Source organism: Drosophila santomea, chromosome 3L (genome assembly GCF_016746245.2).
Source record: "Drosophila santomea strain STO CAGO 1482 chromosome 3L, Prin_Dsan_1.1, whole genome shotgun sequence".
NCBI lineage: Eukaryota > Metazoa > Arthropoda > Insecta > Diptera > Drosophilidae > Drosophila > Drosophila santomea.
Genome location: NC_053018.2, coordinates 9339561 through 9352315, shown reverse-complemented (window position 1 = coordinate 9352315; position 12755 = coordinate 9339561). Strand labels below are relative to the sequence as shown.

Below are 12755 nucleotides of genomic sequence, written 5' to 3'. Positions count from 1 at the left end.
GAGTTCAAAACTTGATAAGGCACTAAGCGAAATCGTTTTTGTTTGGATTCTCTAATCAGTGTGTCAAGTAAATGAAGTCCGACAGCTTTGGCCACTGAATTTCGGAAAAAAAAGTAATGTTTAATTTACGCATTAAGTTCTTGCACATATCTATCTATGTGTACATAATATCACTTTTTATCCCTGTTGTTGCAAAAAAGTACACACAGTTCATGACGTGATTGAGTTTATTATGTATTGTATTTAAATGAAATCTCTTTTAAACGCAACGCACAAAAATTGTTTAAGCCAACATATTAAATTAGATATTTAGGTAATTAAATTTAGAATTAATCAAACAATAAGCTTAGTTATGGTAATTAAGTTTGATACTAACAATAAACGTATTGCTTAAATTAATGTATATGAATTGTTATAATGGAAACGTTCTCATTTGTGCTTAAAGCGCGTCGATGATAAATATACTTTAAGCTTACAATCCAAGTGTAAATCAGATTATTGCAAATGTAAACAAGTGTTGAGTGATGATTAACTTTTGCTCTGCGGGCGAAATGTGTGAAATTTTAGACTAGATCTAAATGTAGAGTATATATATTTGCTTATACAAAAATATATTTATTGGTGTATTGAGTTCCTCACATTTTGCAATTTTGAATAGGGTTTTCTTGCTACTGCTTTCCTATTGAAATGTGTCCATTGCTTATCAATTAATTTTCTCAGTTTACATTTATAATTTATTTTATTGAGCCCTACACTCAAATATACGTCCGAATGCTTGGCATGCTCCCATTTTACAAAATACACTTAGCCGAATTGGTGTGCTTACGAAAGATGAACGATTACAATTCCGAATTGCGATAGACACGATTACAAAATGTGCGTTAAGTACACGCCGCAGGATTTAATTACTTTACGAAGTTGCTAAATTATTTGTGTTTAATATATTTTCATTAGAATTAATTTAAGTAACGGAATTCGCTGTGCCTAAGAATGCAAAACAAAAGAAATATGAATATATATAATTTCACTAACATTTTAAATGAAATTGATCCAAGTTTAAAATTAAAAAAATTAATTTAACTGGTTTTGTGGCTTCGACTACTTTAAAGGCTTTTTCTTTCCTTGCAGGAAATACTTCTCAAATTGTGTTTTAAATATTTCATTTAATTTTGCTTTAAAATTAGAATTAAGCACTGCCTAGGCTTTAAATAATTTAATTCATTTCATTTTAAATAGAACTTAAAACAAAATTACTGAATGTGTTTCACTTAAGTCGTTCTCACAACAAGAATATATTTTTTTAAAGATTTTTGTAGATTTTTTGATTAGCTTAATTTCTCTTTCCCTTGCCGCTTTCTCTCCCTTCCGCATCCTGGACTCAACTCATTCATTCTTCCATTCGGTTTAGTTAGTTAGATTTCACTCGCATTATTCTCAAATTGGAATGACCTTCATTAGAAACATGTACTTTTGTTTTTCTTTTCTCTCTTTATCGATCTTTACAACATTTTAGGCTTACGTTTTAATGATAGTTTATGATAAGTTTTACTTGTTATGCTTTTCTAAATGTTTTGGCTGTTTTTTGTTTTTTGTGGTTTTTGTTTTTCTTGCTTATACAGGAAAGGGTGCAAAAGTATGGTTTTGGAGTGTAACTCCCGGCAATTTTGGCATTCTTTTTAGTTTTTCTTGGAAATAGTAAAGTTTCGAAATTTCAACTGACGTTCAAATGTTTTAAATGCATTTAGAAAATAAATAGGATTTGTTTTGTTTTTTTTTGTGTGTGTGTGTGTGTGTGTTTGCTTTCTTCGAAACGAATTCTTCAGGAATATTTTCAGAAAAGTGAGCACCACGCTGGATTGTGAGTTTTGTTTTTTCTCGATACGGAACAAAGTTGGGGAAATATATAGATGAATTCTTCTGAAAATTCTGCCCTGCCTCCTCGAGGGCTATATGAATACATAAACCGCCTAGACGGTAAAATCTCCTGCCGCCCAGTTCATCTTGTAGTCATCCATGTTGAACAGATCGAATATATCGCCGCTGGCATTGAAGGCGTCCACTGCCCCACCGGTGCCATTGTCCACGCCCATTCCTCCACCAGTTCCATTGGCCATGCTCGTCGACGTCGTGTATTCGCCGTGTTGGCCCGCCTGTGGTTGAGTCACCGCCTGCATGAAGGAGTTGAGTGTGCTCTCGAAATCATCGCAATCCATTGGTGTGCTGTGGCTTCCAAAGTGACTATTCACCGCGGACGACGAGGATTCAATGGATCCGTTGCAATTGGCCCCCGGACTATTTCCATTTCCGGTGACGTGCTGACTCAGTTGGGCCACAAAGCTATCCGCATCGAAGTCCACATCGGCACCCGGGTTATTGTTCAGCAGAACGTTGTCCGGACTGCTCGCATCCAGCAGCTCATTGATGGACGGCTGCAGGCTGGGATTGAGATCGCGTCGCAGGTTGCCGTTGTTGTTGCTGCTCTTCGCCGCCGAGGCGTGACAATAGCCACTGGAGTCATCTCCCATGTCCATCTCAAGTTGCTGCGACATAAGCTCCAGCAACTCGTACTCATCAAAGTGATTGAGCTTGGCATCCGGACTGTTTGGCTTCTCGCTACCGCTGTGGCAACTTTTGGGCGGTGTGCTCGGTGGAGGTGTGGCATGGTGCTGCTCCAGGAAAATGTCTAAGGTCTTGGCCACACTCTCGGCATCAATGGCGCTCGAATCGGTCTGCAGGGGCGAGGCCATGTCTATGCTCTCGATGAAAACATGATTCGGAGCCTGATTGGTGGCAAAGCCCACATGCGGCTCATTCGTGTCCATGGCCATGTCGAGGGTTTGGACTGGCGTGACTGGCGTCTCCAGCTTGGGCACCATGGGTACTATGCTGGCTCCACCAGCCGCAGTGGTGGGCGTGGCTCCATTGAACATGGACAATTCTGGCAGCGGCGTTAGCGGTGTTATGGGCTCCAGAGCGGCACTTTCCGGCAATTCACCCTGCTTGATTAGTATGTCCAGAACATCGCTGACTTGTTCGGACTTAATGCTCGCCGTCTTGCGTTTGCACAGAGGAGCTGTTTGCGGTGGAGGCGCTGCAGCGGGAACGGGCGACTGAACGGGCTCCTCCTTAATCTTGACCAGCGGTAGAAGGCCATTCAAAGCTGCCGCCTTACTGGCCGCCAGCTGCTTGGTGGCCTCTTCGTACTGCGGCGGTGGTGCTGGTGAGGGCTTGATGTCCACATGGTTTAGTTGCTGCTGCTGTGGTTGCTGGACAGGTTGGAATTGCTGTTGCTGTTGCTGCTGGAGTTGTTGCAACTGCTGCTGTGTAATGATGGACTTGGTTTCGATGGGAAAGACAATGCTGGGCAGGGAGTTTGTGCGTTGGTGGCCATTCAGTATCTTCTTTGGCGGAGCTGTCGTGGATGCTGCAACTGGAGTAGCCGCTGGCGGTGCTGCTGCTGCTGTTGTGGTGGTGGCCGTTAGGCTGATATTGCCCAGCGTGTGCGCCGTCATGTGCTGATCATTTAGACCCACCAGTAGTATGGTCTGATTTCCTTCGTTCCACAGCAGGCCCAAGTTATTGTGGTGTTGAGTGGCTGGCGAGGCTGCTGCTGCTGTCGCAATTGCTGCCGGCTTGGCTGCTTGCATCATGGTTGTGGTGGTTGTGTTTGTATGGTTGGCGGGCACATTGGATTTCTTGGTTGTTGTCTTGGCAGAAGCGTTGTTTATGTGATTGTTGTTGTTGAATGGAATGAATACAGTTTGTGTCTTTTGCGTGAGCAGGCGCACCTGTTGCTGTTGCTGCTGCTGTTGTTGCTGCAGTGCCTGCTGCTGCTGTTGCTGCTGCTGTTGCTGCTGCTGTTGCTGCTGCTGTTGTTGCTGCTGTGCGGCGGCCGCTGCCGCTGCCTTTTGCTTCTGGATTTTAGCCTCCAGCTGCTGCTTGACCACCATTTTCTGGTTGATTGGCGGTGGATTCGATGAGGAAATGTTGCTACTGCTGTTCGAGTTGCTGCTGGCTGGCTTCTTGGCTGCAGATCCCTGTTGTTGCAGTCCATTTACCTTATGGTTGTTGTTGCCTCCAGAAGCTTTCACCGTCACTTTGGCGGGTACATTCTTCTCCACCTGCTGCGGCATCACAGTCAGTGTCTGCTGCGGCCCATTGGATGTCGTGGTGATCAGCGTTATCTGCTGCGTAGGCAATGCATTTACCACTTGAGCGGTAACCGTCTGCTGCTGATGTTGCTGCTGCTGTTGCCGCTGGCGTATCTTCTGCAACTCCTGCTGCGATCGCTGCAACTGCCTTTGCAGTTCGTCAATCTTGCGCTGCTGCTCCCTGAGCAATTCCTCGTTGGTCAGGATTATGGTTGCAGTTTGCGGTTGTGGTGGAAGAATGGTCTGCAGCGTCATCGGATGCGTATTATCCATCTGCTGCTGCACCACATCCATCTGCTCGTGCTCCATGCCTGCATCTGAAACCAACATGGTCACTGGTGGAGGTTGCTCCAACAAACCGCAGTTGCTCGTGTCCATAGCATCGCTGATGGTGATCACCTCGGAGGTGTTGTTGCTGTTGCTCGAGGCTGGAGCGGGAGTTACATTGTTGTCTAGTGGTTCCAGGGGCAGATACGGTTTCAGCCTCTCAATCAGATGCGGCTTGGGACCGGAAACGGGCAGGTTCCTGCGCTTTAGATGCTGCTTCAAGTCAGAGACCTTCATCTTCTCCAGTCGGGTCAAATCCGTTATGGAACTGGTAGTGGATTCGGCATAGCTGGTGGCCGGACTGGGTGGAATAGAGGAGCTGACCGAGAGCGCTGGCGAGGGCAGTGGTGGTGGACGTTGTACAGGAGTTGGCTGATGCAGCTGTTGGTGTTGCTGATGCAGCTGCAACTGTTGCTGTGGTGTAGCAATCAGCGACAGGGTGGGCGGTGTGGGTGTGGCCGCCGGCGTGGGCGTCAACATAGCGGCGTCTCCAAAGTTAAGTGGAGCTCCACCGGTACTGCTCGTTATGGATATGGTGTTGGGCAGGCTGATGGGAGCTGGAGCTGGAGCGGATTGCGAGGCCAAGGCGGGCACCGTCTTCGTAGTTACCGTGATGCTGTTGGTTGCACTAGGAGCTGCTGGAAGCATAACACCCGGCGCACTGGGCGCTGGGATGATGGACTGATTCTTGTTGAGGTTCTCCAGGAACTTGAGCAGACAGTTCTGCTGCTCCAACATCAGCTGGTAGGAGGTCTCTTCCGGCTGCGTTTGATCCTGCTTTTGCCCGGCGGCACTCGGCGGACCCTTGTACTCGTGGAATTTGATGGTGCGCGCCTTCGACACTGGCTTAGACTTGGACTTCTTTCTGTTTTTATCCTTCCCAGGAGCATCAGACTTCACGGACACGGGTGCAAGATGCAGACGTGTGGTGGTCATCGGTGGTGGTGGCGGAGAGGCGATGGAAGACAGCGGACTTAGCATGGAGGTACTTGAGGCCAGTGAGCAGGGCGAGTACAGATGGTTGACCGGACTAGCTGTGGTACCGGTGACACTCTGGCACAGTTCCTCGTACAGATTGGCCGTCTCTTGCTTCACCTTGATGATACTGGTCATGGGCAGTGGTGGTGGCGGCGGCGGAGGTGGTGGTACTGGAGCCGGCACCACTACAGCTTTCGGTTGCTGCTGCTGGGGAAGAATCTGTGGTGAGGTGACCACCAGCTGACCAGCTGTGGGCATGGTCAAGGCCATGGTCACGATACCCGCTGAAGCAGCCGCCGCCTGCAGCACATCGGTGGGTGAACTGGAGGTGGCGACCATAGCCTCATCCAAACGCGGCGGTGTCTGCCTCGTATCGCTCTCTGAGCTCAGGGAATCATCATCGAAGGTCACATAACTGTGCGGATGCTGGGGTCTTGTGAGCAGGCCCTCGCTGGTTGCCTTGAAGGATACGAGTCCCTCCTTGACAATCTTCTCGATCGGCTTCTCCGTGTGCAGGATGTTCTTCTTGATTAGCTCCAGTGGACCAGGACGATGTTGGATCTGAGAGTTGAGCTGGTCCGCCAGGCGAGCCTTCTTCAGCATCCGCTGTTTCTCCGCCAAACTGGGATCGATGTGGCACTCGTCCTCCTCGAGAATGTGCAGCCTCTCGAGGTCTTCGCGATTGGGTCGCTGCTGGATCTTGGCCTTCAGCATATCGCTCGTCTTGGCGCGCTCCAGTTGCTTGCATTGTTCGTGGATAGCGGGCGAGGTTTTTAGAGCTGTTAAATATATACAAACATTTGGTTAAGTAAACTATTCATTACATTTAATCACAATTACTTTACTAAGCTAAGAAATAAGTTGTGATGAAAAATGAGATCTGAAAACCTCATCGGCTCATCAACATCTAATACATTTAATGCATTTCCTAGCCCCGTCGACAATCTCTTACTGCTATTTGAATACACAAAATGTATTTCTGATCCAGTGCCCAAAAGTTGGCTCAGCTTTATCCTGGCTCTTGGCGCCTCAGCATTGCTACAAATTTATAATATAAATTCAAATTCACTTTCGTCTGCGTTGAGGGCTTTGAATTAGTTTGTAAATTTGCGTATTTTTCAGGATTCTTTTCCTCGGTTTCGCCTTTTCCTTGCGCATAAATTTGAAAGCCATTGAAATGAAATGTTCGACGGCAGTATTTGCATATCCTTTTTGGCTGCCGATGAATTTTACGCCAGCAGATGCTCTGAACCGGCTAAGTGAGGTTAATGTGTATTTTATCGATCTGACTAAGCGGCTAAATGCTGTGACCCGGGGCAGGAATAGAATCTGCTTTTCGGACCCATCTACTTACATGGTATGATGCCCTGCTCGACGAGCTGCGAGTGTGGACGTCGCACCATGAGCTTCACTTTGAGCGCTGCAAAAGATGGAGAACCAAAGAAGCAAGTTAGTTAAGCGGCAAATAGTGTTAGAAATACAAAATTATTGAACTTCTATTGGAGAACTGAGCGAAAAGTTAGGTGTAAGCTGCATACAACCATAGCTGGCCGACAACTTGTTAGCAACAAATCAAAAACCACAAAAATCGTAAATTATAGAAACAATTCGCGGGGGAGTGGAGTTCAAACATAGGAATCCCATAAAAAAGTGCTCGAAACAGCTGGGGGAAATAATTTTTGGGCGAAAACTTTGCCTTTTCCTAGCTTTTTGACAATGCCAGGGCAATGGCAATAAATGTCAAGAGGCAGCTGCGAATGGGAAAAACAAGGCAGCGCGAAAAAAGGAAAAGTTTTTAATATCTTTATGTGCGGGCTATTATGGTGTGAGCAATGTGCACATACATACATATATATATATTTACAAGCCCAAGAGTAAAAAGTTTGGGCTGGAAAATTAAATATTTAAGCCAGACCAAAGCCAAAGCTAAAGCGAAGCCAAAGTCAGAAGCTGCCGTTTGGCGACGAAGGTGTGGCCCCATGGGGCGTATGCGTAATAATCTGATTAGATTGCCACTGCTCCTCGGGCGGCTAAATAACAGATTGATGTCAATTAACTTGGCATCCAGTCAATGGAAGCCGCTGTGAACCGCGTGACAGACTGCTGCAAAATAAATAATGGGAAACAAGGAATAAGGAACCACCATAAGCCCCCGAATTGACTTTGAAAGATGAAGGCAGTGGCATCTCGAAGTCGCTATAATCTAATTATAATCGCAAAGCGTATAAAATAATCAATTAATGGGACATTATCCTTTCAGCATTAAATCCGAATGGCCGATTAAATGCGTGCGAGCATTGTATAATGTAATTTCAGTCTCGAGGGAATGTTTTGGCATATTAAGCATACGACCTGCTGTCCTAATATCATTACCTTCAATTAGCATTCCGGGCACTGGCGAAATTGATTCACAAAATGGCCAGCCAGCCATGTAATTAAAACGAAATAAAGCCCATTAAGGCGCAGGTCACTGGTACACTGATACACTAAGTGAAGGAGTGATGGGTGTGGGGGGCCCCATCTATCTACAGTAGGCTGGAATCTGACGGTAAATAAAGCCAAAGCCGCAAATGAAACGAAAACACAAAATCCCATGGCCCCACGGCGATTGCGAGCAGCAAAAGCCACACGGAGACGAAGGGCAGTGCACCGGGTGTGGTTGCGGCTACCAACCAAGTCGAGGAATAAGCATTTAAGACCGGAAATCTGCAAAGATGTACTGCATCTACTACGCAGAAATTCTTAACGATTTCTCATTCATTTTTGGATATGGTATTCGTGCACCGCAGGCATATCCTTGAATTTCTCAAATGACTGCATTTAATTTACTCTTTTCTGGCTTTTCTCATAAGGAGTCAATTTAAAGAGAAGTTATTTAAGGAAAATTGTTTACAGTGCACGTAAGTGCATACCTCTCTGTTGGCATTCTGCACTTTCGACTTCTGCGGTTGCTGTGCATTCAGTGTGCAATCTAAGTACGAGTAAGTGGGTTAGCCGAAGCCTTTTAGTCGGTGTATTTAATTTTCGGTGCTAGTGCTGGTGCTGGTGCTGCCCAGGCAGACACCGAACGAACACTTCGAAAAAACATTTGACGCCACAACAAAGTCGACATCAAAGTGACGATGACGTTATTAAAGTAATTTGGGCTCTTTGTCGGAAGTCATCATAAAAAGTCAAGAGAGCTGCCAAGGCGCGTAATTGTCTCAGACGGCGATGGCAGCTGTTGTTGGCGATTTTACGATTGAAGTGTGCCACACAAAAATGTGTGCAAAACAACCCAACAGCGGCGAAAAACAAAAAAAAAGGCCCGAGAACCAATTCTTGTTGTTGTTTACGGCAGACACGGAAAACACTCGAAAATTTAGCCTTGTAACACTGGAAAATCGTCTCGGTGACGAAACACTGTCGCCCCCGTAAATTAATTATGCGCGAAATGTGCGATACACACACACACACCTATCACACCACGATCCAACACCCTCAATTGATAAAAACAATAACATAAATTCCAAATTAAACACATAAAAGTTTTATGCGATAGGCAATAAATGTGTGTATTTCGCTGCGGTTAGCTGCCCTTCGCCTTCGAGAAAACCCAGTGCCTGTGGCGAAGGTCAGGTAAACAATTGCCGGGAAAAATGCTGAAAATCCGCCAGGAGAGCGGGAAAAGCTGGCCGAAAGAGCAAGAGAGAGAGGGGGAGAGAGAGAGAGAGAGGGTGCACACAAATGAGTTCGGCCAACTGCGTGTCTATATGTTGTATTATAAAATCGATTACGTGATCAACGTTGCTCTGAGTAAACCAAGACGCCATCATCCCAGCTAGGCAAATGCACGAAAAAACCAACCAGGGGGCAGGCACATTGGGCTTAAGAGGTCAGTAAATTGCACAGAAAAGTAGTACCACTTCTACCAATTTTTATTGGATTTTCAAGTGTTTCAATTTTTTTTAGAAACTCTTTGGGAAAAGCGAAAAGAATATATTATTTAAATTAAGTTACTTGCTTAAATACTTGCATTCCACAACCACTGTGCAGCGGCATGTAAAAATGCCTTTACAACTGTCACCCAGCCGCCGTTTATATCCGCTTTTCCCTGCTTTTCCGAGTCGCGTGCAGCGTGTTTATTTGTCAAAACATTTCTGCAGCGCCGCCATCATTGACTGCCAGCCATGTGTTTACAATAAATGTTTTTCGCCAAATGTTTACACACACTCCCCGAATCGAACTGACCAACAGGCCGAGTGAACTGGTGGTTGTTGCTAAATATGCAGTTTATTGTTGGATAACTTGTTGTGCGCCTGCCGGAAATTTTCACCATACATTTTTGGCAGTTTTCGGGCGAGAAATAAACCCTGCCTGCATAAACATTTCGATTCACAGAGCCTTTTTGGTCAGGGTCAGGGCGTGTGAGCCTTATCGTCCATTTCCGGTTACACCTCGAAAATCGTGCAAGTGCAGGCGACAAGAGCTGTCAAAACTATTAGCGACTATGCAGCACATATAGTACACGAATGAATGTACGACTATATGCTATGTCCACACACTGGGCCTGTCATCTTGGGCCATTCAAAATTAATATGAATATTTCTGCTCACTCAAAATGCCAAGCAAATATGTAGGCCAGCCGAAAGGAACGGAACAGAAAGGAACGGAAAACTGTTGACAAAATACAACAACATTTTTTGAATGAGCTCTCGACCGCTGGCGAAGGGGCGTGGCACCTCAAGTGTACGCCTTAAGTGCCTGTTGTGCCGCGACAGCTTCATTAAAACTGTGTGCGCCTCGGCCATCGGCCATTGCCCATTGCCCCACTCACCGCCCCCCAGGCGAACGTCAATAATGAGGCGGGCATCCGAGGATTATGATGATGACTCTTGCGATGATCGTTGTGATGGCTGCTCTGGCTGGCATTTATGACTAAGCAGGAGGCACCAGATGACAAATGCCAAACAGCCGCCGAAAGATGACCAATGTGGGCGACAAACATTGGGTAAACAAGTGCAGAACTAACAACTGAAGGGTTTTGTTAGTACAGTAAAGCATTTTTAAGTAGATTGATTGCCAGCTGTCAGCTTTCTGGATGGTTATATATTTAGCTTTCCATCTATATAACTATAAAACATAGATTTACTCTGGTTTTGGGTCAACTTACATTCCTTATTCTTGTCCATCGCTGGCTGCAGCGGACTGGAGTCCACGATGGCCTTCGGTGGTGACTGCCTGGCATCGTAACAATCCGAGTTGTTACCATCATCGCTGCTGCCCAGAAACGTTGCATGCAAACGCTGCTCACCTGAAATATTAAGCAGATATTAGATAAATCATATATCGGAAACGAAAGCCACACGAGAATCGCTCAATAGAGAACTCACCCTCCGACATGTCGTCGTAGGCCTCGTGCAGTAGTATTATGTCCTGAAAGGAGTGCTCCAAGTCCTTGCCGCTGAGCCTGGTGGCCAGGAGGCCACTGCAGGCGGCGCTTGAGATGAGCTCGACGGTGGTCAGCGGCGATGTGGAGATGGTGGCCAGCAGCGAGGAGCTGCCGCTGGCGCTGTTTCCGCTGCTGCTCCCGCTGCTTCCGCTGCTCAGGCTGTGCAGGGAGGCGGACTTGACCAGCTGGCCAACCTTGTGGTTGCCGTTCGGCTTCTGGGTGGCCTTGAATGTCCTCGAGAGGCTCTTGGTGGGCGACGTCGAGGTGGATTTGTTGAGGAACCTGCTCGCCGTCGCTGAACCGGCACCCTTGACACCACCGGAACCGGACTTGGAGTTGCAATGGTTGCTGCTGCAACTGCTGCTGTTGCTACTGCTACTGCTGCAGCTGCTCAGGCTGCTGCTGATGGACTTCTTCGAGGAGTTGGAACTGACGGAGGATGCGGGCGAGGCCGACGACGAACTGTGGCCCAGGATGGCCGCCTGCTGCTGATGTTGCTGGAGTGTATTTGTATTGCTGGCGGCGAGCTTGGTGTCAATGGTTATGGGTATGGGTATGACACTGGTGGCCACCAGCTGGTGATGCTTCTGCTGGGCCAGCTGGTGATTGTGCTGCTGCGGATTCTGCTTGCTGGCTGCTCCTCCTCCGCCGGCTGAGCCCTGAAACCAGCTGGGAAAGTTGCCCTTGAGCGTGTCAATTAGATCCTGATCGAGCGTTAAACGCCACGATGCAGGTCCGCCGTCCACGCTTTGCGTCGACTCTGCAAATTGTTTAGAATTGGAAATTAAATTTTGAAAGAATTCAAGCTGAAATATTGCATTGAATAAATCATAATATGAATACTTAGTATTGATAATATTTAAATTGAAAGTGGTATATTTTGTGGTTGATAAATCTACAACTATCAATTTACCCCATTGTGAGCTCGGCAAATGTGTTTATTAAATAATTCACCGTAATCAAACTATTTTGCTAATGAAACAGTGAGCTTTTCAGTATTTTAAAGACACCATTAAATATTTGCCATTGTCATTCCCGCTCAAATCCCACCCACATTTAATAGTTATATAGTTAAAGCCAACCCAATTCATTAATTTGCAATGGCTTAACACCCGGTGTTTATTTGATTTTCCACTTTCCCCATCATTCGCCCTCTGTTTTTCCTGCCCACACCACTCACATTTATTTATTTGAATGTGGCTTTTGCGATGATGTTTCTGATTCTGCTGCTGCTGCTGCTGATGATGTGGCCACTGGTGTGCTAGTTATTTATGCTAAACACTGCCAAGTAACCTAGTTTGTTGGCCCAATCCCCAGTCCCCACCAACCGCCCCCGCATAGAAAACATAGCAAAGCGCGTACTTGGTATTTATTTTTCAAATTCTTTTCTGGTCGATGTGTGCCTTGGGTTTTTGGTTCTGCCTGAGATTTTGTGGCACTTTTTGGCTTGGGAATTGCCCGAGAGATATACATACATACATAGATTATAAATGTATAATTGCAATTTGCCGAATCACTGGGCGCACTGCTGCACTTACTCGTAACTGGTGGCGACAGTAATGCGAACTGGCGAGCTGCGAGTGGCGAAATTGCGCCGAAAATCTTGGCAAACGGATGCATTGCATCATGCGAAAGCGACATTCCCAGACACGCCTCATATTATGCAATATTCGGCGATATCTGGCGACTATTTAGAGCCGATCGTCGGTAAATATAGCTACCATCCCAGCATAATGGCCAAAATCTATCTATCTATCAGCTATCCGCCGACTGACATGCACTTGTCAAATGTCCACCTATTTCTGGCACTTATTTTTGTTTTTCTTTCCCTTTGATTGTTATTTCTGGTTGGTTCTTAAAAAGGTTTA

The 12755-nt window shown here is 46.2% G+C and overlaps 1 protein-coding gene across 1 annotated transcript in view; it reads right to left on the bottom strand.

Annotated features, from left to right (window-relative positions):
- Nucleotides 1–1542: 1542 nt before the first annotated feature.
- LOC120449602 (myocardin-related transcription factor B) overlaps nt 1543–12755 on the bottom strand; it is a 40692-nt gene continuing 29479 nt past the window's right edge. Inside the window, exons 2-5 of the mRNA XM_039632170.1 lie at nt 10829–11647; nt 10609–10749; nt 6811–6876; nt 1543–6235 (exon numbers count right to left, since the gene is read on the bottom strand). Coding sequence (XP_039488104.1) covers nt 1968–6235; nt 6811–6876; nt 10609–10749; nt 10829–11647 — 5294 coding nt within the window. The 3' untranslated portion in view covers nt 1543–1967. The remainder of the gene's footprint in view (nt 6236–6810; nt 6877–10608; nt 10750–10828; nt 11648–12755) is intronic.